The following is a 23,832-nucleotide window of genomic DNA, read 5'->3' on the forward strand; positions in this document are numbered from 1 at the left end:
ATTCAATGTTAGCTAGCTAACATTAGGCTATAACTAGCAATGCAAATGGCTCTGCGTTATGAATCATATTACTACACAGATCAAACATGTAACGTTAGCTAGCCAGCCAGTGTCGTGGAGAATCGTAACAAAATGTAACACTTACAAGAACTTGTGATTTTAATATAGGCTTTTAATACAAACATATCAGAAGCCTAGATGGTCCGCGGAACACACACTTTTCCAGAGCACTGGCTCTGATTTATACACATACAACATATCAGTCCATCCCACATGCAAATGAAGTTATTTCCCTCAGTCCATCTGCCACCATTATATCCCAATCTGTGCATCCTGCTTGTTCACGCCCAACAACACCCATATCTGCTTTCAGTCAAGTTATAATGGTGACAGGACCTCTTCATGTCCCAAAAATAATACATGCCCATCTTATCCTATGGGCCCCTTAAGTTCAACTTGGTGTGGTCTTTGGTATGTCTGTCCTTATTAGGACTAGTAGACTATGTGTCTCTTCTCTTCATGTCCTAAAAATATATGTCCTATGTCTATAGTCCATCAGTTGGTCATTTGGCTGACCCCCTCCTTTGTATGTCCCTCTGACCTTGGTTTTTTCCAGCTGTCCTATGCTCTCATGGCCTTACTCTGGCCTCCCGTCCTATACAATAGACAATGCATTTTACCAGAATGGCAAATGCACTCTAAGTGTATCTTTCTCTTGTGGTACAGTATTATGTTTCTCCCTACCTAATTAGAAATGGGTAATATCTGAAAATGCTATCTGAAAATAGCTAGCTAGACTCTCTTACCTGTTTACATGTATGGACACTTCTCCCTCCCTGTCACGGATGCCATGGTTGCCCTTAGTTTGAAGATGTAATCTGGAGCCTTCTATGTGTTCTCTTTTCGACTCTGTCTGCATATTTGTAATCAAACGGCAGAATTTTCTCCATCTCCTTAGCTATCATGCTCTAATTCCACTGACTTCAAAACTCAGTTCTCCAGAAAGTGGAGAGCAACACTTATGCAGTTCTACTACATTATATATATTTTTTTAAAGCAGTGTTACAAAGGATTACCTACATGTATTGACCAGCTCATATTATACACAGAAGCGTGCTACATGGCAGACTCATCCGGGGGCATTTCCAGCCCACTCATTATCTCAGCCAATCATGGCTAGCAGGAAGGTTGCTGAATTTTGCCATGACTAAACCAACTAGGCTTGTAATTTAACAATTTTATTCGTATTTACAGATGTTATATAAGTTAGTTTTTAAGGCACATGAAAGTTCACATGTTCCAAAAGGCATTTCTGCCAAAAAAACATTTACGTTCAAATGGCGCTCCTGTGAAGTAGTGACACGCGCCTAGTTTCACATTTAGAGTCACATTTGAAAATGAAATGTGTTAGCATCTCAGTTTATAGCACCCAACATTAGCATACCAATGGTGAAATTTCTAAGGCCATTTTGTGAGAAACAAAGCAATGACTTTTCATAGCACACACACATAACGCATAGGAAAACAAACTAAAACAAACTATTCTTTGGGTCTTAACAGTAGCCATTACATTTTGTCTATCACTCTGTATACATCAAATGAAGCAGATTCACAAAAGTAACCTTTATAGCCATCACAAATGGATATAGAAATGATTGAGTTGCAAAGGAAGATATTATTAACACATCATCGTCAAATAATCAGCATCCAACGTTTTAGGAGAAAGCTCCAAATCTAACCTATGCTGAAAGTAGAATCTAGATGGTCTACCAACCCCCAAATCCCAAAACTTCTGCATCGTATTACTACTTCTGTGACAAGAGTTACAAAACCTAACAGAGCATTGGGCCAGTAACCGAAATGATGCTGGAGCGAATCCCCGAGCTGACAAGGTAAAAATATGTGGCTCTGTCCCTGAGCAAAGCAGTTAACCCACTGTTCACCGGGCATCGAAGACGTGGATGTTGATTAAGGCAGCCCCCCGCACCTCTCTGATTCAGAGCGGTTGGGTTAAATGCGGTGACACATTTCAGTTGAATACATTGTTGGACAACTGACTAGGTATCTCCCTTTCCCTAGTTGGTACTACTCTGAGGGCCGGCAGGCTGTCTAAAATGTGCAGGAGGATTTCCTCTGCCTATGTTCCAACAGCACCTGACCATACGCCCTTCCCTTTTACAGAAATCACAATAAAACTTTGTGGGCTGTTTGGGATTAACCTTTGTACCTGTCCCAGTTACTGCAGTGGAAAAATATTTAGGTAGCTTGGTCCCCTCGCACACCAGAGAGCAGCATGGATGCACACACCACACTCATAGGTTGGACTGTATCCGAAACAGACAAATCACTTTGGTGCCTATTGTGCTCTGTTATAATGAATCTCTCTGCATGTCAAGTAGAAATTACATGCCTGGAGTTCTGATTGCAAGTGCTCTATTTTGAGCTCTTATGTCCTCTGGGACTTCACAGTGGTATCATAGTTTGCTGTTTTCCCGAGTAAAAATTCAACAAGCTCTAGAATTAACATCTTATTTATGCCAATATATTGCATGTTTTTCATGGTTCGGGCTAGGCCCCTGTGTTCCAGGGAAGGGAAATCTTAACACTACAGCATACAATTACATTTTAGACGATTCTGTGCTTCCAACTTTGTGGTAACAGTTTGGGGAAGGCCCTTTCCTGTTTCAGCAGGACAATGCCCCTGTGCACAAAGCGAGGTCCATAAAGAAATGGTTTCTCGAGATCGGTGTGGAAGAACTTGACAGGCCTGCACAGACGCCAACCTCATCGATCAACTTTGGGATGAATTGGAACGCCGACTGCGAGCCAGGCCTAATCGCACAACAATGCCCGACCTTATGAATACTCTTGTAGCTGAATAGAAGCAAGTCCCGGCAGCAATGTTCCAACATCTAGTGGAAAGCCTTTCCAGAAGAGTGGAGGCTTATATCAGTCCATGATTTTGTAATGAGAAGTTTGACGAGCAGGTGTCCACACACATGTCACCATTTACCCCTAGTGGGGTAATATTGTTGTGTTTTTAATTACTTTGTAAAAGGAATTATAACATTATTCTAGGCATGATCAGAGAGTGAGGGAGAAATAATGTCATGGCCCGTAGCTCATGGAATAGACATAGAAAGAGAGAGAGAGAGAATGTGTGTGTCACCATAGTTGGTCTGGAACAAATAAGAGAGACAGACAATGAATGAGTTGTTGACCAATACTATTACTTAAACTCCAATCAGATATCAGACCTACAGGATGCAACTCCTGCTTCTCAGAGGTGAGACAATGGGGGTTGGAGAGATAATGACAACACAGAGGAATTTCTTGCATACAGTTGATAAGAAGAGTCACTTCGGGGGCTGGGCTGCTCTACAATACTGTATATACTGTACATATAACATCCCATGTTTACAGGGCAACACCATATCGACTAGAAAGACATTGCCTGGAAATCTTAACGTTCAAATGTTTATAGTAGTGTATGTTTATGTGTCTCTCTGTGTCTGACCACCAGGTAGATGAGATCCTGACGGCCCTGGGACTGCAGGAGTGTGCCCAGACCCGCACCATCTCTCTGTCTGGTGGGCAGTGCAAGAGACTGGCCATCGCCCAGGAGCTGGTCAACAATCCCCCTGTCATGTTCTTTGATGAGCCTACCAGGTAGGTACACGCCTGGTATACTGACACACCTGGTACACACTGACACAGAGGAAATACTGCCTAACAATGACGTTGGGTGGGAATCTGCTTTGTTGCTGCGCTGCGTAAAGGAATAGTCACCAAGCACAAGCTAACGTTTGTCATCTCTCTCTCAGTGGTCTGGACAGCGCATCCTGTTTCCAGGTGGTCTCTCTCATGAAGTCCTTGGCTCAGGGAGGGAGGACAATCATCTGCACCATCCACCAGCCCAGCGCCAAGCTCTTTGAGATGTTTGATAAGGTAACTAAATTCAAGCTTTTATGCCATTTAACAGTATGTATGGTATTGTACAGTATCTAGGACTGACTGCCATATGCTTTGTCATTAGCCTAACATTATTTTAACTGTCGTAATGAACGTGAGGTCTATACTGTTGGTTATGATGTCCGTAGCCTGCGGGTTTTCTGTTCTACCTGATAATTAATTGCACACACCTGGTGTCCCAGGTCTAAATCAGTCTCTGATTAGAGGGGAACAATGAAACAAATGCAGTGGAACTGGCTTCAAGGTCTAGAGTTGAGTTTGAAGGCTCTAGACCATATTTCGAGCTCAGTTGTTATGTCAAAGCATTAGCATGCATAATGCATAAAGGCATTAGCCATGTATAATTCAGAGACTGATATTACATCAGGCAAAGATATGTAAATAATAGTGTGAATGTCTCTGTGTTTCCTTCTTTAGCTTTACATCCTCAGTCAGGGCCAGTGTATATACCATGGCACTGTCCCTTACCTCATCCCTTACCTGAAGAACCTGGGCCTTCACTGTCCTACCTACCACAACCCTGCAGACTTCAGTAAGTCAGCATAAGATCCTGTGTGTGTGCGTGCATGTATTCTTGCGTGCGTGCATGAGTGTGACAATGCAAACATTTTTCAAGGTCCTTTTTAGTGGATCAAGGTTATTCTTCTTAGTTCACTAACTCACTCTGTCCTCTGTTCTTTGTTTTTCCTCTGTGTCCCCTGTCTCTAGTTATTGAGGTGGCCTCTGGGGAGTATGGGGACCTAAACTCTGTGCTGTTTGAGGCTGTGCAGGGAGGACTCTGCTCAGAAGAGGGCAAGAAGAACTCCAGCGACAAGAGTGACCCAGCCTCATCTGGCCACTCTAACAGTCACAGCGTGAGTGTTGGCACACTGACCGACAGGAATCACTCACCATCACAGTCCCACACTGACCTGCAGCACACAGTCATGCAGCGCGATGAGATCACTCAGGAGTCACTCACTCAGTCAATACCCATAAGTTTTTACCTATTCACTCATTGCATGTCTTTTCAACTCCAACTGTGTAAGGGATCTAATTGTGTCCTATGTCCTGTCCTCTCTATGTCTGTCCACAGGATACACAGTACACAGGAACGATGGAGAAACACAGCTTTGCCACCAGTACCTGGTCACAGTTCTGCGTTCTGTTCAGAAGAACACTATTAACGATATGCAGGGATACGGTAAACAATTCACATAATAACAATAATAATCTTAATATTGACTTACATTGTGTGTGTCTGAAATGAATTAGTAAACTTAAAAAGAAAATGAACGAGTGAATCAATACATTGTGTGGGTGAGTGAACAGCAAGTACAAGTAGGCCATAAAGATCATCAAGGACAACAACCACCCGAGCCACTGCCTGTTCACCCCGCTATCATCCAGAAGGCGAGGTCAGTACAGGTGCATCAAAGCAGCGACCGAGAGACTGAAAAACTGCTTCTATCTCAAGGCCATCACTGTTAAACAGCCACCACTAACATTGAGTGGCTGCTGCCAACATACTGACTCAACTCCAGCCACTTTAGTAATGGAAAAATGGATGTAAAAAATGTATCCCTAGCCACTTTAAACAATGCCACTTAATATAATGTTTACATACCCTACATTACTCATCTCATATACTGTACTCTATACCATCTACTGCAGCTTGCCATCTTTATGTAATACATGTATCACTAGCCACTTTAAACAATACCACTTTTATATGTTTACATACCCTACATTACTCATCTCATATGTATATACTGTCCTCGATACCATCTACTGCATCTTGCCTATGCCGTTCTGTACCATCACTCATTCATATATCTTTATGTACATATTGTGTTACGGTTTTCTTCCGTCGAAGGAGAGTCGGACCAAAATGCAGCGTGGTAATTTTGATACATGTTTAATTAACAAATAAACACGAACAATACAAAAACAAGAAACGTAACACGAAAACCTAAACAGCCTATCTTGTGCAAACAAACACAGAGACATGAACAATCACCCACCAAACACTCAAAGAATATGGCTGCCTAAATATGGTTCCCAATCAGAGACAACGATAATCACCTGCCTCTGATTGAGAACCGCCTCAGGCAACCATAGACTTTTCTAGACAACCCTACTAAGCCACAATCCCAATACCTACTAAAACCCCAAAACAAAAACACACCACAAAATAAACCCATGTCACACCCTGGCCTGACCAAATAAAGAAAGAAAACACAAAATACTAAGACCAGGGCGTGACAACCCCCCCCCCCCCCCCCCAAGGTGCGGACTCCCGGCCGCACACCTAAACCCATAGGGGAGGGTCCGGGTGGGCGTCTGTCCTCGGTGGCGGCTCCGGCGCGGGACGTGGACCCCACTCCAACAAAGTCTTAGTCCCCTTGTAACGCGTCCTAAGATTGGCGACCCTCGCCACCGACCTTGGCCTAATAACCCTCACCAAGGACCCCACTGAACTGAGGGGCAGCTCGGGACTGAGGTAGAAGCTCGGGACTGAGGGGAAGCTCGGGACTGAGGGGTAGCTCGGGACTGAGGGGTAGCTCGGGACTGAGGGGTAGCTCGGGACTGAGGGGTAGCTCGGCACTGAGGGGTAGCTCGGCACTGAGGGGTAGCTCGGCACTGAGGGGTAGCTCGGCACTGAGGGGTAGCTCGGCACTGAGGGGTAGCTCGGCACTGAGGGGTAGCTCGGCACTGAGGGGAAGCTCAGCACTGAGGGGAAGCTCAGCACTGAGGGGAAGCCCAGTACTGAGAGGAAGCCTAGCACCGAGAGGAAGCCCAGTACCGAGAGGAAGCTCAGGCAGGTAGTTGGCTCTGGCAGATCCTGGCTAGCTGGTGGTTCTAGCAGATCCTGGCTGACTGGCGGTTCCGGCAGATCCTGGCTGACTGGCGGATCCTGGCTAACTGGCGGATCTGGAAGATCCTGGCTGACTGGCGGATCTGGAAGATCATGGCTGACTGGCGGATCCTGGCTGACTGGCGGATCCTGGCTGCTCCATGCAGACTGGCAGCTCTGGCTGCTCCATGCAGACTGGCAGCTCTGGCTGCGCTGAACAGGCAGGAGACTCCGGCAGCGCTGGAGAGGAGGAAGGCTCTGGCAGCGCTAAACAGGCGGGAGACTCCGGCAGTGCTGGAGAGGAGGAAGGCTCTGACAGCGCTAGACAGGCGGGAGACTCCGACAGCGCTGGAGAGGAGAAAGGCTCTGGCAGCGCTGAACAGGCGAGGCGCACTGAAGGCCTGGTGCGTGGTGCTGGCACTGGTGGTACTGGGCCGAGAACACGCACAGGAAGCCTGGTGCGGGGAGCTGCCACCGGAGGACTGGTGTGTGAAGGTGGCACAGGATGGACCGGACCGTGAAGCCTGAGAGCAGGGCTGGCACAGGACGTGCAAGGCTAGGGAGGTGCACAGGAGGCCTAGTGCATGAGGCTGGCACCATCTTCACCAGCCGACTAACACGCATCTCAGGACGAGTATGGAGCACTGACCCAGGTGCCATCAAATCCCCGACACGCTCCGTCGGGCGAATACCATACCTAAAGCACCAACTCAGCAACTCCCTCATAACTTTCTCCTCCAATTTCCCCATTAACTCCTTCACAGTCTCTGCTTCGCTCACCTCCAACACCGGCTCTGGTTCTGGTCTCCTCCTTGGCTCCTCACGATAAACAGGGGGAGTTGGCTCAGGTCTGAACCCTGACTCTGCCACACTCTCCCTGAGCCCCCCCCCAAGAAATTTTTGGGGCTGACTCTCGTGCTTCCTTCCGTGCCGCCGTGCTTGTCTCTTCAACTCCATTCTCCTATAACCCTCTTCGCACTGCTCCAGCGATTCCCAGTCGGGCTCCGGCACTCTCCCTGGGTCGACCACCCACCTGTCTATTTCTTCCCAAGTCGTATAATCCAAACTTTGTTGCTCCTGCTGCCGCTGCCTGTCACCACGCCGCTTGGTCCTGTTGTGGTGGGTGATTCTGTTACGGTTTTCTTCCGTCGAAGGAGAGTCGGACCAAAATGCAGCGTGGTAATTTTGATACATGTTTAATTAACGAATAAACACGAACAATACAAAAACAAGAAACGTAACACGAAAACCTAAACAGCCTATTTTTTTTATTTTTTTTATAAAAAATAATTTATTATCTTCAATACCATTCATTCTTTACAACTCATAATTTTCATACATACTCAAATAATGGTATTTTAATTTAACTAATTTAACTAAACATAAACCCCAAACAAAACCTCAGGGGAGCATCTTCCCTCCCGTCACCCTACAAAATACCTTTCCCTATCTCCCCATCCCTAATCTATCCCCTTACAAATCTAAATGACACCCAGCCCTAAACCCCCCTTCCACCTCTCCCGAGCAGCATGCTGCCCCCACTTCCTCTCCTCCCTCTTCATCCTCCCCCTCAAATCTCCTTCCACCCTCCTCACTATCCCTTCCACCCCCCAATCTCTCCCTGTCTTCACCATGTTCTGCCTGGCTTCCCACAGCCCCCGTTTAAAGAGACTCATGAGAAGCCAGAGCAGAAACCTGTCCCTATCCGTCCCTCTCGCTCTCCCTACACCTCTCTCTAACCTGGCCCACGTCAATACAAAATCCCCCCTTACCAAACCTAACAACACCCGTGCCCTAGACCATACTACTCCGGCAAAGGCACAGTCCCAAAAGACATGGCGCACAGTCTCCTCCCTGCCACAAGAGGATCTTGGACAGGTGGGGGATTGCACCAAACTATACCGGTACATGATGGAACGTACCGGCAAGCACCTATGGAGGCTCAACCAATTCAGGTCCTTGAGCCTGTTGTCCAGACCCCGCTTCTGCACTCCCTCCCAGACCACTTCCGAGATGCCCACTACAGGCACCGGACTCCCTGCCTTTCTGGCCTCCTCGTACAGGTGCCTGTGATCTAAACCTACTCGGGCAACTTCAACCTCAGGGTGCGCACGCAGCCACTTGGCCGCATGACCAAAGTGCCACGGCAGCTGTTCTGCCCGAGGACCCGTGTTAGACCACACCATTATGCTTCTCGCCTGATATGAGAAGAACACCCGCAGGAGGTAACCGGATGGGTGTATCACTGGATGAGCAAGCTCCGTTAACAAGAAAGAAACAAAAATTGTGTCCAGCTTGAGGGGGAAATGTGGTACCCCCCTACCTCCCTCCCCGATGGGACAGATCATGCGCGCCCTGGCGACCCACTCGCACCTGCCACTCCACATGAACTGAAACACAAGCCTCACTAGAGGCCTCCTCAGACAAGCCGGCAATGGGTAGATGTACGCCAAATACAAAAGAGACGGCAACACATCCACCTTTAGGACCAGGACTTTGCCCATAAAAGACAAATACCTAGCCTTCCACATTGCTAGCTTCCTCTGTACCACTGCGATACGCATGTTCCAGTTCAGCGTCGCTGAGCCGGAGGTCTCAAAATGGACCCCGAGAATCCTCAGGGCCCCCTCACAGAGAGATAACCCCCCGGGCACATCCGTTCTACCGCGCCATCTACCGAAAAACTTGACGGAAGACTTTGCATGGTTCAGAACCGCTCCCGACGCTCGGGTGAAATCCCCAAAGATGGCAAGGGACCTTGTCAGGCACGAGTCCTTGCACAGCAGCAAGGAAGTGTCGTCGGCGTACTGCGTCATCTTAACACGCAGCCCACCACTTCCAGGGATCAACAAGCCTTCCACCCCTGTGTCTGCCCTAATGGCAGCCCCCAGAGGCTCCATGTACAGAACGAAGAGGAGAGCCGAGAGTGGGCACCCCTGCCTGACCCCAGACGAGAGGTCAAAAACGTCACCCAAGTGACTATTTACACTAACTCGGCACCCCGCTCCGACATATAATGTACGAATCCATCCTATGAACTTCTCCCCAAATCCTAATCGACCTAACACTCTGAATAAAAAGGATCTATTCACGCGATCAAAGGCTTTCGCCTGATCTAGCGCTGCTACCATTAAAGGCAGTCCTCTATCTTCAACCCAAGCGATGGAGTCCCTGATTAACTGTAGGTTCCATCTAATAGAGCGGCCCTCTACCCCGCACGTCTGATCCTCATGAACGACGTAGGGAAGGGCTGTGCGCAACCGGTCTGCTAAAACCTTTGCAAGTAGCTTGTAATCTACGCACAGCATGGTCAATGGCCGCCAGTTGCCAAGGTCTGTTACTTCCCCCTTCTTATATAAAAGTGACAGCACACCAACAGCCATTGATCCCCCCGGGACCCCCGTCTCAAGGATGGCCTTCAAGACTTCGAGGACCACTGGTCCAAGTATACCCCAAAACTTGAGATAAAACTCAGCCGGCAGCCCATCCATCCCAGGCACCTTCCCTTTTCCCATCCTCCTAAGAGCGCTCTCAACCTCTTCTAGTGAAATCTGGGCCTCCATCACTTCTCTAATGTCCTCCGGCAACCGCCTGGACAAGTGTTCTAAAAACACATTTCCCTGCTCTACATCTATTTCCCTTTCCTTAAATAAACCTTGGAAATGATCAGTTGTCACCCTGACCATATCCTCTGGTTCTCTAACTATACTACCATTTTCTTCCCTAATGCCATGCATTACCTTCCTACTCTGTCTGGCCCTAACCGACTTAAAGAACATAGCGGAACAAGTCTCATTGTGTTCTAGAAAGCCACTATGCGCACGCTCCAGGAAAGCTCGAGCCTTCCGCTCCTGCAACTCCCTGAGCTGCGCCTTTAGGGTAGCGGATCTCTCCCAGTCAAACGACCCGCCGAGGTTGCCTGCCTCATACTCGAGTTCAATTAACCTTTGGATACGATCCACCTCCCTCCTCTCCTCCCTTTTTTTCCTCTTGCAATACCCTATTATAAAAGCCCTAATCCTCACCTTAACTAATTCCCACCACTCTAACACCCCCTCGCACATGGACCGGAGGCCTTCAAGCCTCCAAAAGAAATCATAAAACCTGTCAACAAAAGCCTGCTCCTCCAGCACATCCCGATCTAACTTCCAGTACCCCCTACCAAAGAGGCAGACTGGAGACCCCACCTGCAGGAGCACCCCGTCGTGATCCGAAAAGAAAACAGGCAACAGCCGCCCAGACAACTTACCCAAAGACCTGGGTACAAAAATATAGTCGAGCCTCCGCTCAACCCCCCTGGAGTTGCGCCATGTAGGACCGGCCATTTTCGGAGTAGTGTGCAGACCACCATCAACCAGACCATGGCAAGCCATTAGCCTGGTAATGGCGCCTGCACTGCTATCCCCCCCTATTCCTAAATCTGTATTAAAATCCCCCCCTATCACTAATTTCCTATTTGTGACACACAGGGGCGTCAGACATTCCACCATCTCCCTCCTGTCTGCCACCACCTGTGGCCCATACACCACCACTAATCTAAATTTACAATCCCTTATCGTGACATCCACCCCTATAACCCTCCCCTGCATTACCACAAAAGAATCCTCCACTTTTACCTCCCTGTGCCCACACAAAATCCCTACCCCCGATGAGTGCACCCCCCCAATACCCCAAACCGACTCCCCCTTGTCCCACTCCCTCTTAAACCTACTAACATCCCCTCCATCCCTCAGGTGAACCTCCTGTAAAAAACAAAAATCAAACCCCACACCCTCCAAATAACTAAAAACCGCCCTCCTCTTAACAAAATCCCTTAAACCCCTTACATTTAAAGTAACAAAGTAAAATTAGACCCCATGAAAGAATCAAATAAAAACATGTAATACACTCAAATTCTAAACCCAGACAGAAAAAAACAAAAACAGGAGACTCACCCGATGCTCCCCTGCTCCATATCTACCGGTGAAAACACCATCCGTACTCCCGACATCCCCCCCACTTCCTCCATCTCACCAACCCAGGATGCAGGAATAGTGTTTGGCTCCGGGGTGCCCTGCACCCTGGGTCTACCCCCACAATCCTCCCCCTCCCCAGTGCTGCAGCTGGATTGGAAAAAAATCGGGGAGGCTGAGTCCCCAAACAAAAAACTCCCCACCTCCTCCTGTACCCAGTCCTGAGTCTTGTTAGGTGTGTCCCCACCCAACAGAAGTTGAGGGCCTGGGGAAACCAGCAGCAACCCAGAGGTTTCTCCCACCCCCATCACTCTCTTGGCCATCCCCTCCCTCTCACTATCGGCCAATCGCACCCTCCTCTTCATTCTCTTCTTTGGTGATGGCGGTAGTGGAGAGATACCACCCTCCCCCCCCACCAGCTCCTCCACCATACCCCTCATCTCTTCCACCAGGGCACTTTCCCCCCAGTCCACTTGCTCTTCCACCGTCTCCTTCTCCAACACTCCTCCCTCGCTTTCTTCTCTCTCATGCTCCTCCACTCGGTTGCCTTCTTCCGCCGCTTTTCCTGGTTCTCCTACTCCCGTGCCTTCCGTTTCCTTCTCTCTTCCATCCGCCGCTTCTTGCTCCTCCTCCTTCCTTGCGGCCTTCCCCTCTGGACCTGTACTCTGGTCATGAGGCTTGCTTCCTTCCCCCCCTCTTCTTCCCCCATCCCCCGCTCCTGCTCCCCCCCCAGCCGCAGACGCATATGACCTCTGACGAGCCGGGCACCCCCGCCACAGGTGTGCTGACGAGCCACACCCGTGGCACGCCTTAGGCTTGTCACAATCCTTCGCCTCGTGTTCCTCAGATCCACAAAATCTGCATTTTCTTGTGCTGCACGAGGCGAATATGTGGCCGTAGGCCATACAGCGCCTGCAAAATGGGGGCTGACGTGTATAAAACAACGTCCCCCTGTCAGCCCCTAGGGAGAACATAGCAGGAGGATGGAGGTAGCCACCATGTCCCTTTGGGTCCTCTCTGAGGAGGGCCTGGAAGCCTCTCCTCCCATTCCAAAACCCAAGGGAGTCTTTGAGGTGCCTTGCTGAGGAGACGTTATCCATGTATCTCCCCAGAAAGGCCCTCACCTCTTCATCCTTAACGTATGGGTTGTAAATGTTGACAGTTACAACCCTAAAGTTATTCTTCGCCGGGCTTGTTATTTCATAGTGGCTCATCGGCCTCTCGCCTCCCACTGCTCTTGCCCTTCTCAGGATATCATCGTGTTTCTCCTCTGTATATAGTGCCACATCGTATGCTCCCTCCAACGAGTTGCCTTGGAAACAAAACACGTCCTTCACCGTCAGCTTTAGAATCCCCATCAATATTATCCTTCCAAAAGTTTCCCGTCCTAAAGGCTCCAACTCCTTTTCCTTCCAAGCAAAACGAATCGTGTTGGCCAGCCCAATCCCAGGGACCGACCGTGTTGATGTATTTAGCACCATCTCCGCAAGGAGAATGGCGCTCGTTCTCTTCTCTTCCAAAACAATGAAAAAAGAAAATCCAAAGTGACTGAGGCTATCTGGTGCAAACAAAACACTGAGACAGGAACAATCACCCACCAAACACTCAAAGAATATGGCTGCCTAAATATGGTTCCCAATCAGAGACAACGATAATCACCTGCCTCTGACTGAGAACCGCCTCAGGCAACCATAGACTTTTCTAGACAACCATACTAAACCACAATCCCAACAAAAACACACCACAAAATAAACCCATGTCACACCCTGGCCTGACCAAATAAAGAAAGAAAACACAAAATACTAAGACCAGGGCGTGACATATTGTTCATCCCTTTACACTTGTGTGTATAAGGTAGTTGTTGTGAAATTGTTAGGTTAGATTACTCGTTGGTTATTACTGCATTGTCGGAACTAGAAGCACAAGCATTTCGCTACACTCGCATTAACATCTGCTAACCATGTGTATGTGACCAATAACATTTTATTTAATTATGTTGCGTACTAAATTGAGGCATGCTTTTCTGTGTGTGTTCGCAGGTGTTAACCCACCTCAGAGTGATGTCCCACATATGTATAGGAATTCTGATCGGTCTGCTCTATCTCAACATTGGCAATGATGCCAGCAAGGTCTTCAACAACACTGGCTTCCTCTTCTTCTCCATGCTCTTCCTCATGTTCGCTGCCCTGATGCCCACCGTCCTCACCTGTAAGAGACAGCGAGAACATGGGGAGGGTGGAACAATGTTACCTTGTGAACATGTTCTAGCAATCTGGTCTCAGATCTGTTTGTGCTGTCTTGCCTAATGGTCCCGTGGTCTACTTTATGATGTGTCCATATGAGTTGGTAAGACAGCACAAACAGATCTGAGACAACACTAGTTACAATAAATGTATTGTACTCATACGCGGTTTATGTGTTTCACAGTTCCTCTGGAGATGTCAGTGTTTCTGAGGGAACATCTCAACTACTGGTACAGCCTGAAAGCCTACTTCCTGGCCAAAACCATGGCGGACATACCCTTCCAGGTGAGCTGTGTGGCTAAGTTGACTTTGATGTATTTTTCTTTACAAAACAGCAAGAGAAAATAATACTATATGGTCGCTTCCTTAGGGCATGAGACAACTACATTCAATCTATCTCTGTATGTGTTTCTCTCTTGCTCCCTCACTCTCTTTACCACTCTCCCCTCCCTCCCTTTGTTTTTATGTCTCCCCTCTCCCTCCCCCCAGGTGATCTGTCCCATCATGTACTGCAGTATAGTGTACTGGATGACAGAGCAGCCTCCTGAGGCAGTGCGGTACCTGCTCTTCATGGCCTTGTCCACCTCTACCGCCTTGGTAGCCCAGTCCCTAGGCCTCCTCATTGGGGCCGCCTCCACCTCCTTACAGGTACTGTGGGTCAGCCGTTTACAGACCGGTACTACCACGCACAACCAATTGGCCTGCGCAGCACAGCAGATATTCCTGTTTTATCATTTCAAAATGATATAGCAGTCTGCTCCTGCACACGGACTCACTCAGTTTCCCACTCTTCAGAGGAGTTGTGGTGTTGTTTTGTGAATAACTGAACTTCCCTCTCTCCAGGTGGCGACCTTCGTGGGCCCAGTCACAGCCATCCCAGTGCTCCTGTTCTCTGGATTCTTTGTCAACTTTGACACCATCCCCAAGTACCTGCAATGGAGCTCCTATGTGTCCTATGTCAGGTGAGTCTGCTTTGTTGGGGCTATAAAATCCTTTGAATCCTTTCCTTTGCTACCTTCGTGCTCAAGTGCAGGACATTCAATTAACCAATTAGAGAATATCATAATGTGTTGAGAGGATATTATGCTGTGTCTTCCAGCTTGGGTTATGTGGAATGCTCTCCAACAATCTGGTAAACCTGCTCATTATGTTACTCTGTGCAGGGTGTTTGTGTTACTCATTCAACTTCTCCTTCTCCACTTCTCCTACCAGGTATGGCTTTGAGGGGGTGATCCTGTCCATCTATGGGATGAATCGTTCGGAGCTGGAGTGTCCTGGGGTGGTGTGTAAGTTCCAGAAGCCCGAGGAGGTTCTACAGCTACTGGACGTGGAGGATGCTAAGCTCTATGTGGACTTCCTGGTTCTGGGTGTGTTCTTCCTGGTCCTCAGACTGGCTACATACCTGGTGCTCAAATACAAAGTCATAGCAGAGCGATAAGACGAAGAGTACGTAAAAAAAAAAAATGTTTTAGGTTTTATCTTTTTATTAAAAAAGGACAATAACTTAAGACCACAAATTATAGTTTCCCCTCCCTTACTATAAGTCATTTTAGTTTAAAATGTCCTTACAGTAATCCAATTTGTTTACAGTATTTAACCTTTATTATCCAACAATACTGTGTAAAAGAACTATACACAAACAAACAGATACCCAATATAGTAACTACAGTATAAAGCATGTGTCTCTATGGAATGAAGAGGAGATGTACAGTAGCTGGTGGGGGACAATCCCAACAGCCCACACTGCACTGCATCCAAGAGCTCAACTCCTGTCCTATTTACGAAGGTTAAGGACACACAAACCTCTTGGTACGAGATGGGACAGGACTGTGTCAGTTTGTTTCCACCCGCAAGGCTACACTTCTCCTGTCCTTAAACATTTCCACTGAAACCCAAAGACATCCCAAAGGACAATTGCACAAACACTGTGCCCGGACAAAAAGGTTGAAATATGGACATGTGGTGAACATGAGACATGAGAAGAGGACTTCAGGGCTGGGGGAGGTCTGGACTAAAGAAACGTCTCTGAAAGTATTCCTCCCTTTCCTTTGGCTGTTTGCAATGGAACTGAGTCCCCACTGGATCAGAGAATTGGTCTTGGAACAGAGTTCCAGGGGTTTCAAATCACTGGACAGTGTTCTCTCTAAATGAGTATACACCAGACATGGCAGAAAGACAGCCAGAAGATCCATAACAATATGTCGTCATTTGTCTCCATTTCCTGTGATGTCATAGTCCTCCCAGGATCTTTTGGGTAAGCCCACCACCCTGACTATTCTGGATGTGGACCACAGAATATGGCAGGTTTCATTTTGTCAATTAAATCAAAGATGGATGGACATAAGTGGACTTGAGAATGTGAACTCCCTGACAGGGAAGTATGCAAGACTGTGCACACTTTTGGAGAAGTGTTGAGGATCTGGACACAGCCCCATAATCAGAATGCATTTCAGATGAGGAGAGTGAGAGAGGGTGTGGGTCTACTTCCCAAACATTGACACTCAACATTATGTTTCTATTGTAACCATGCTGTGTTGTAGTTGATTGGGAGAACATTCCAGAACTGGATCTTCACAGAAATTTTACTGGACTGCAGCCCCCTCAACAGAAGATAATACAGTGTTTTTCTTGACATGAGGGGGACTTGATGGCTGAACTTAAGGAGTGACTTATTTTTTGTTTGTTTGTGTAATTGCAATAGCCAACTCTGTGGTAGACAATGTGTGCTTTCCTGCAAATCAAATGGTGTCACCATTTGGACCCAAGACAAAAAGCGTAAACTGCTTGTTTTTGCTTGTTAAAAAGAATGTAGACTCCTTCTCTTCTAGAGAAATTCAATTACTGTTCTATTCTGTTGTTTTGCATTCTGGCAGTCTGACAGGCACATGTGTGTTGTGAAAACCATTGTTGCTAGGTACTTGAGATAATGGCTGGGCAGTTCTTGTGCCTCTGCACTGGAATGGTCTGAGCTCTGTTCGCTTCAATGCACATTATTTGCACATAGACCATATGCTAACACTCATACACAGACATAGATACACACACACACACACACACACACACACACACACACACACACACACACACACACACAACCATATACACAGCTATGTTTAGCCAAGCTTCTCTGTGTCACAAGGCAATGCAAATCTTTTTTTCCAATAGACTATATTGCTATGGAAAGATTTCTGACTCAAACTATGCTACGTCGTAATCCTCATTATAATTGGCACAATGGATTTATAACACCACCATGTCCTGTGTATTCAGAACTTGTAATAATAATGTCAGTATATAATCACATGATTGTACAGTGAGTATGTTATGCTGTAAAGAAAATGTACAAATGCACTTTTTGATGTATGTTTATTGCTTCTTTTTTTGTATTTAATTTAATTTTTATATATCCATGTGAAAAGTGCTGCTTGAAGGGGTCAGCAACTAATTGTTGCATGATGATTTGTGGAAGGAAATAATGAACTATAAAATTTGAAACATTATATAGAGGAATGGTGACCCACTAAAGTTTGATCTTATTCCCTCCCCAAATATTTACCCAAGTTGGTACCAGAGTTTTACTTGCTCTTTCTTTGTGACATTTACTCTGGATACCCATGATTCCTTGACAGTGATGGTGTACATTCTAAAGCAGGGATACAAAGATGTGAACTAGACAGCAGACACAGAAGTCTGAGGCTGTCTGAATAGTACTTACCGATATTGTAATTTCAGTTTAAAAAAAAAATACCAGGATGTTATTATACCTAGTTTCAAGTCCATTGTGCAATATTCTATTATAGAGGGAGAGCCAGTTGAGTAGAAATGTATGTGCTGTAACCAACTCTTCTATCATTGCCATGCGATACATTATGTTTGGCATGACAAGAAAGAAGAGTTGTCTACCTCACATACAGTATGGGACCAGGCTACAAGTGTGGTTGGGGAGCTGTATGTGAATTCAGCCTTAAAGCAGGATTAGAATGATAATGTATATTTAGTCTCTGTTCCTGTGGCTTAGTCTTAGTCTCTTAATAAAGGAAGACAACAGAACAGATTGTCTTGAATCTCTTACAAATAGCAATAGTCTCTCTGCTTTGTCAGTTTTACCTAATTTCTCCTCCTCAGATATTTTTTACAGTGCTCATGTTATGTCTCTGACCTGCTTAGTTGTTTTTCTGTATGGAAATAGATGCACATCCAACGTCTTTGTACAAGAGCTGGATATCCCCCCCAAAATATGTTCTGCAAATGATAGAGAATTCTTTGCTGTAGCCTATCCATGCTATGTGTGCAATACCCATCCAAGGGCATTTTATCTCTTTGCAGACTGATTTTAGGGCGAGAAGAATGTGACGTGCCACTGTGGCTCAGCCAGAAAATCTATCATTGTTATGTTTGCATTGTGTTAAGCTCCGCATATGACGCGTTTTGGGAAATGCCAGTCAGTGCAGAATTTTGCATTGTATTCATGCATGGCTAATGATGATCATTGATTATCCTTCGGAGTGTTGCACTGGTATGATGGGCAATGATGCTGCTGGATATTGATTATTTATAGTGGAATAACAGACCGTTTACACCACCAAAACTTATTTTTGTCTTACTATAATGTCTTATCTTGTTGTGTTTATTTGGTTTGTTTATCATTCTGTTGATGTAATTGTTCTATCAACTTCAACAATGCAAGTTCTGTGTACTGAACGCAGTTCAGAAGATTACAATAAAGACAATTATTTATAACCTGTTCCAAGATAAGATTTGTTTGAATATTCATGTTTTGGTGAGTTTTTAAAATTTTAATTAGAGGATATACATAAATGTCCGATCTAATATAGGAAAGAATATGTGACACCATTCTTTCACAAGAAATTCCATAATTTGGTATTTTGTTGATGGTAGTAGAAAACACTATCTGAGGCACCGCACCAGAATCTCCCAATCGGGTTCAGATCTGGTGACTGACACACACACACACACACACACACACACACCGTCACACAACCCTTTACACACTCTATGTCCCTTTGAGACCCTTCTTTCAAAGTGGCTGAGATCTCTTATTCTATCCATGGTAGCCAAAATAATGGGAAACTGGGCCTTTCTACACATGACCTAAGCATGATGGGATGTTAATTGCTTAATTAACTCGAACCACACCTGTGTGGAAGCACCTGCTTTCAGTATACTTTGTATCCTTAAATTTACTCAACTGTTTCCTTTATTTTGGCAGATACCGGTATGTCTTTGAACTACTGATGTCATCATCCTCAGCATCAGACGACAGCAGTTTGTGGGTAAGGGAGCCCCCTGCTGCCACCGGAAATGTATTTCAAGCAACAACTTGTCTGATCAACAGCTGTTGATGGAACACTAGCCTATATACAGTTGAAGTTCGAAGTTTACATACACTTAGGTTGGAGTCATTAAATCTTGTTTTTCAACCACTCCACACATTTCTTGTTAATAAACTACAGTTTTGGCAAGTCGGTTAGGACATCTACTTTGTGCATGACACAAGTAATGTTCCCAACAATTGTTTACAGATTATTTCACTTATAATTCACTGTATCACAATTCCAGAGGGTCAGAAGATTACATACACTAAGTTGACTGTGCCTTTAAACAGCTTGGAAAATTCCAGGAAATTATGCCATGGCTTTAGAAGCTTGTGTTAGGCTAATTGACATCATTTGAGTCAATTGGAGGTGTACCTGTGGATGTATTTCAAGGCCTACCTTCGAACTCAGTGCCTCTTTGCTTGACATCATGGGAAAATCAAAAGAAATCAGCCAAGACCTCAGAAAAAAATTGTGGATCTCCACAAGTCTGGTTCATCCTTGGGAGCAATTTCCAAACACCTGAAGGGACCACGCTCATCTGTACAAACAATCGTACGCAAGTATAAACACCATGGGACCACGCAGCCATCACACCGCTCAGGAAGGAGACATGTTCTGTCTCCTAGAGATTAACGTACTTTGGTGCGAAAAGTGCAAATCAATCCCAGAACAGCAAAGGACCTTGTGAAGATGCTGGAGGAAACAGGTACAAAAGTATCTACATCCACAGTTAAACAAGTCCTATAGCGACATAACCTGAATGGCCGCTCAGCAAGGAAGAAGCCACTGCTCCAAAACCAACATAAAAAAGCCAGACTACGGTTTGCCACTGCACATGGGGACTGTTACGAATCCCTTTGGCCCGGCATTCTAAGGTGGATGGTAACGAGACCCATAACATAACTCATATAGTAATGAAAAAGCATGTGAGAACGAAAAACCACAGACAACTAAATTACAGTCAGACACTCATGGTTTATTTTTAAACACACGGTAAAGGGGAGCTGGAAAAGGGGCTGAGCTGGACCCAAGGAAAGAAATAAGTATTCAAAAACACCCCTAAGCTAGTCTACCTGCTTCAACAACAGCTAGCTAACTAACTAAAAATACAGTGGGTGGTCCACCCAGTTCTAACTAGTGTATTTAACAAAGTTTACCTATGGGTAGTGTGTGCCCATGGGCAACTTGTCTTGGTACCCCCTTTCCCACCATCAAACAAACAGTCAAACACCATAACAAAACAACACTACGGAAAAAGTGAAATGTAGTTGCAAAACCAAAAGCGAGACCTCTGCATAAAAATAGAGAGGGAGGGAGAGACACAGAGAGAAAGAGCTCTAGAGAAAACAACTGAATGGGTTTTTTAAACCAAGGGAAAGGGGATGTGATTGGGTAATGGAAACAGGAGGAGGTGTGTCTTCTGATTGATGACTGATTGGGGAATGATGATTGCCACCTGTGAGGAGGGGAGAAGGAGAGAAAAGAAATAAACACACAGGATACACACACACTTATTAAAAGAGCAACCCATGGGGATTGTGACTACAGTATTTACAAAACATACCAAAAATTATCATATTTACACATGAGACAAAGCATCTGCCAATACATTATCAGAACCCTTTTTGTGGCGAATCTCCAAATTATAATTTTGCACAATAAGCACCCAACGCATAAGACGCTGGTTCTGGTTGTACATCCAGTGGAGAAACGTTAAGGGGTTATGATCAGTATAATACAATCACTGGTAGGGCACTGGAACCAATATATACTTCAAAGTATTGCAGAGACAACAACAAAGCTTGAGCTTCTTGTTCGATAGTTGCATAATTTTTCTGACATTTGTTAAATTTTCGTGAAATATAGCAAACAGGAAGATCCACTCCACTCTTGTCCTGCTGCAGTAGAACAGCACCAGCACCTCTGGCACTAGCATCTACCTCAAGTTTAATTAAACTGTTGTTCAAAATCCGTACAGGGGTATTACATAAGAGTGTTTTCGCAGTATCAAAAGCTACCTTACAATCAGAGGACCACTCAAACGATCTTGCCGGACTGAATAAATCGGTCAATGGAGCAACTACTGCAGAGAAATATTTACAGACACTACGGTAGTAGCCAACCATCCCCAAAAAGCAGCGTAGCTCTTGTCTGGTGGTAGGTGCGGGAATGCAGTTATAGCCAAGACCTTGGCATCAACAGGGCGCACCTGTCCATGGCCGACCTCTTTGCCGAGATAGGTAACAGTAGCCTTCCCAAACTTACACTGCCAAGTTCAGGGTTTAGAGAAGCAGTTTCCAAACGTTCACATACTACCCTTAGAGAGTCAACATGATCTGACCACTCAGACGAATGAATCACTAGATACGGCATTAACCAGTCGTTGGAAAGTAGCTGGTGCATTCCGCATCCCAAAAGCAATGACTGAGTACTGTAGGAAGTTGTCTGGGGTCACAAAGGCAGAAATCTCAGAAGCACGTGAGGTTAACGGAACCTGCCAGTAACCTTTTTTAAGGACGTACCATCAGGTTTAGGAACCAGAATGCAAGGAGAACTCCAAGGGCTTGAACTTGGCGTAGCCAGGTCATTCTCCAACAAATATCTCACCTCATCCATCATTATCTTCCTCTTAGAAGCGTTGACACGATATGGGTGTTGCTTGATAGGGGCAGCATTTCCAACATTAATGTCATGTTCCAACACGCTTGTGCGAGAAGGAACATCATTAAAGAGACATGGAAAACTGTGTAGTAGCCTCACAATATCATCAGCCTGTCCATTGGTTAAATGAACCAGATAGTGATAGAGAGACAGCAGCATTTCTGAGTTGGGCAATCTAACGCACTGCTGCGGAGTATTGCGCAACTCTAATCCGTCTCCATCAACATCATCAATATGACAGCCCACTATCATAGCAGCAGAAGCAGAGACAGTAGTACCTTCCGCTGTTTTTGAACTATCTAACTGGGTGATGGGTCGGGTGTGGTATGCCTTCAACATGTTAATGTGTCACACACGAGATTGGCATTTTCTATCAGGAGTTTGAAGCACATAATCAGCACATTCTAAATCAAATCAAATTTTATTTGTCACATACACATGGTTAGCAGATGTTAATGCGAGTGTAGCGAAATGCTTGTGCTTCTAGTTCCGAAAATGCAGTAATAACCAACGAGTAATCTAACCTAAATATTCCGAAATGACTACCTTATACACATCAGTGTTAAGGGATAAAGAATATGTACATAAAGATATATGAATGAGTGATGGAACAGAACGGCATAGGCAAGATGCAGTAGATGGTATCGAGTACAGTATATACAGTATATCACAAAAGTGAGTTCACCCCTCACATTTTTGTTAATATTTGAGTATATATTTTCATGTGACAACACTGAAGAAATTTGCTTTGCTTTGCTACAATGTAAAGTAGTGAGTGTACAGCTTGTATAACAGTGTAAATTGGCTGTCCCCTGAAAATAACTCAACACACAGCCATTAATGTCTAAACCGCTGGCAACAAAAGTGAGTACACCCCTAAGTGAAAATGTCAAAATTGGGCCCAAAGTGTCAATATTTTGTGTGGCCACCATCATTTTCCAGCACTGCCTTAGCCCTCTTGGGCATGGAGTTCACCAGAGCTTCACAGGTTGCCACTGGAGTCCTCTTCCACTCCATGATGACATCACAGAGCTGGTGGATGTTAGAGACCTTGCACTCCTCCACCTTCCGTTTGAGGATGCCCCACAGATGCTCAATAAGGTTTAGGTCTGGAGACATGCTTGGCCAGTCCATCACCTTTACCCTCAGCTTCTTTAGCAAGGCAGTGGTCGTCTTGGAGGTGTGTTTGGGGTCGTTATCATGTTGGAATACTGCCCTGCGGCCCAGTCTCCGAAGGGAGGGGATCATGCTCTGCTTCAGTATGTCACAGTACATGTTGGCATTCATGGTTCCCTCAATGAACTGTAGCTCCCCAGTGCCGGCAGCACTCATGCAGCCCCAGACCATGACAATCCCACCGCCACTTGTCTTTGTACTCCTCACCTGGTTGCGCCACACACGCTTGACACCATCTGAACCAAATAAGTTTATCTTGGTCTCATCAGACCACAGGACATGGTTCCAGTAATCAATGTCCTTAGTCTGCTTGTCTTCAGCAAACTGTTTGCAGGCTTTCTTGTGCATCATCTTTAGAAGAGGCTTCCTTCTGGGACGACAGCCATGCAGACCAATTTGATGCAGTGTATGGCGTATGGTCTGAGCACTGACATGCTGACCCCCCACCCCTTCAACCTCTGCAGCAATGCTGGCAGCACTCGTATGTCTATTTCCCAAAGACAACCTCTGGATATGACGCTGAGCACGTGCACTCAACTTCTTTGGTCGACCATGGCGAGGCCTGTTCTGAGTGGAACCTGTCCAGTTAAACCGCTGTATGGTCTTGGCCACCGTGCTGCATCTCAGTTTCAGGGTCTTGGCAATCTTCTTAT

General features: G+C 45.9%; 1 protein-coding gene across 2 annotated transcripts in view; it reads left to right on the top strand.

Moving 5' to 3' along the window:
- Positions 1-19,446, top strand: part of abcg4a (ATP-binding cassette, sub-family G (WHITE), member 4a) — a 51,212-nt gene extending 31,766 nt beyond the window's left edge. The window contains exons 6-16 of one of the 2 annotated variants that reach the window (XM_020464191.2): positions 3,524-3,669; positions 3,825-3,948; positions 4,390-4,504; positions 4,681-4,826; positions 5,048-5,155; positions 13,800-13,968; positions 14,188-14,288; positions 14,493-14,651; positions 14,847-14,965; positions 15,216-15,449; positions 19,234-19,446. In XM_020464191.2, coding sequence (XP_020319780.1) covers positions 3,524-3,669; positions 3,825-3,948; positions 4,390-4,504; positions 4,681-4,826; positions 5,048-5,155; positions 13,800-13,968; positions 14,188-14,288; positions 14,493-14,651; positions 14,847-14,965; positions 15,216-15,441 — 1,413 coding nt within the window. In that variant the 3' untranslated portion in view covers positions 15,442-15,449; positions 19,234-19,446. Of the gene's footprint in view, positions 1-3,523; positions 3,670-3,824; positions 3,949-4,389; positions 4,505-4,680; positions 4,827-5,047; positions 5,156-13,799; positions 13,969-14,187; positions 14,289-14,492; positions 14,652-14,846; positions 14,966-15,215; positions 18,754-19,233 lie in introns of those variants that run through there. The other variant, XM_020464190.2, reaches the window with a different exon arrangement.
- The last annotated feature ends 4,386 nt before the right edge of the window (positions 19,447-23,832 follow it).

This window comes from Oncorhynchus kisutch, linkage group LG28 (genome assembly GCF_002021735.2).
Source record: "Oncorhynchus kisutch isolate 150728-3 linkage group LG28, Okis_V2, whole genome shotgun sequence".
NCBI lineage: Eukaryota > Metazoa > Chordata > Actinopteri > Salmoniformes > Salmonidae > Oncorhynchus > Oncorhynchus kisutch.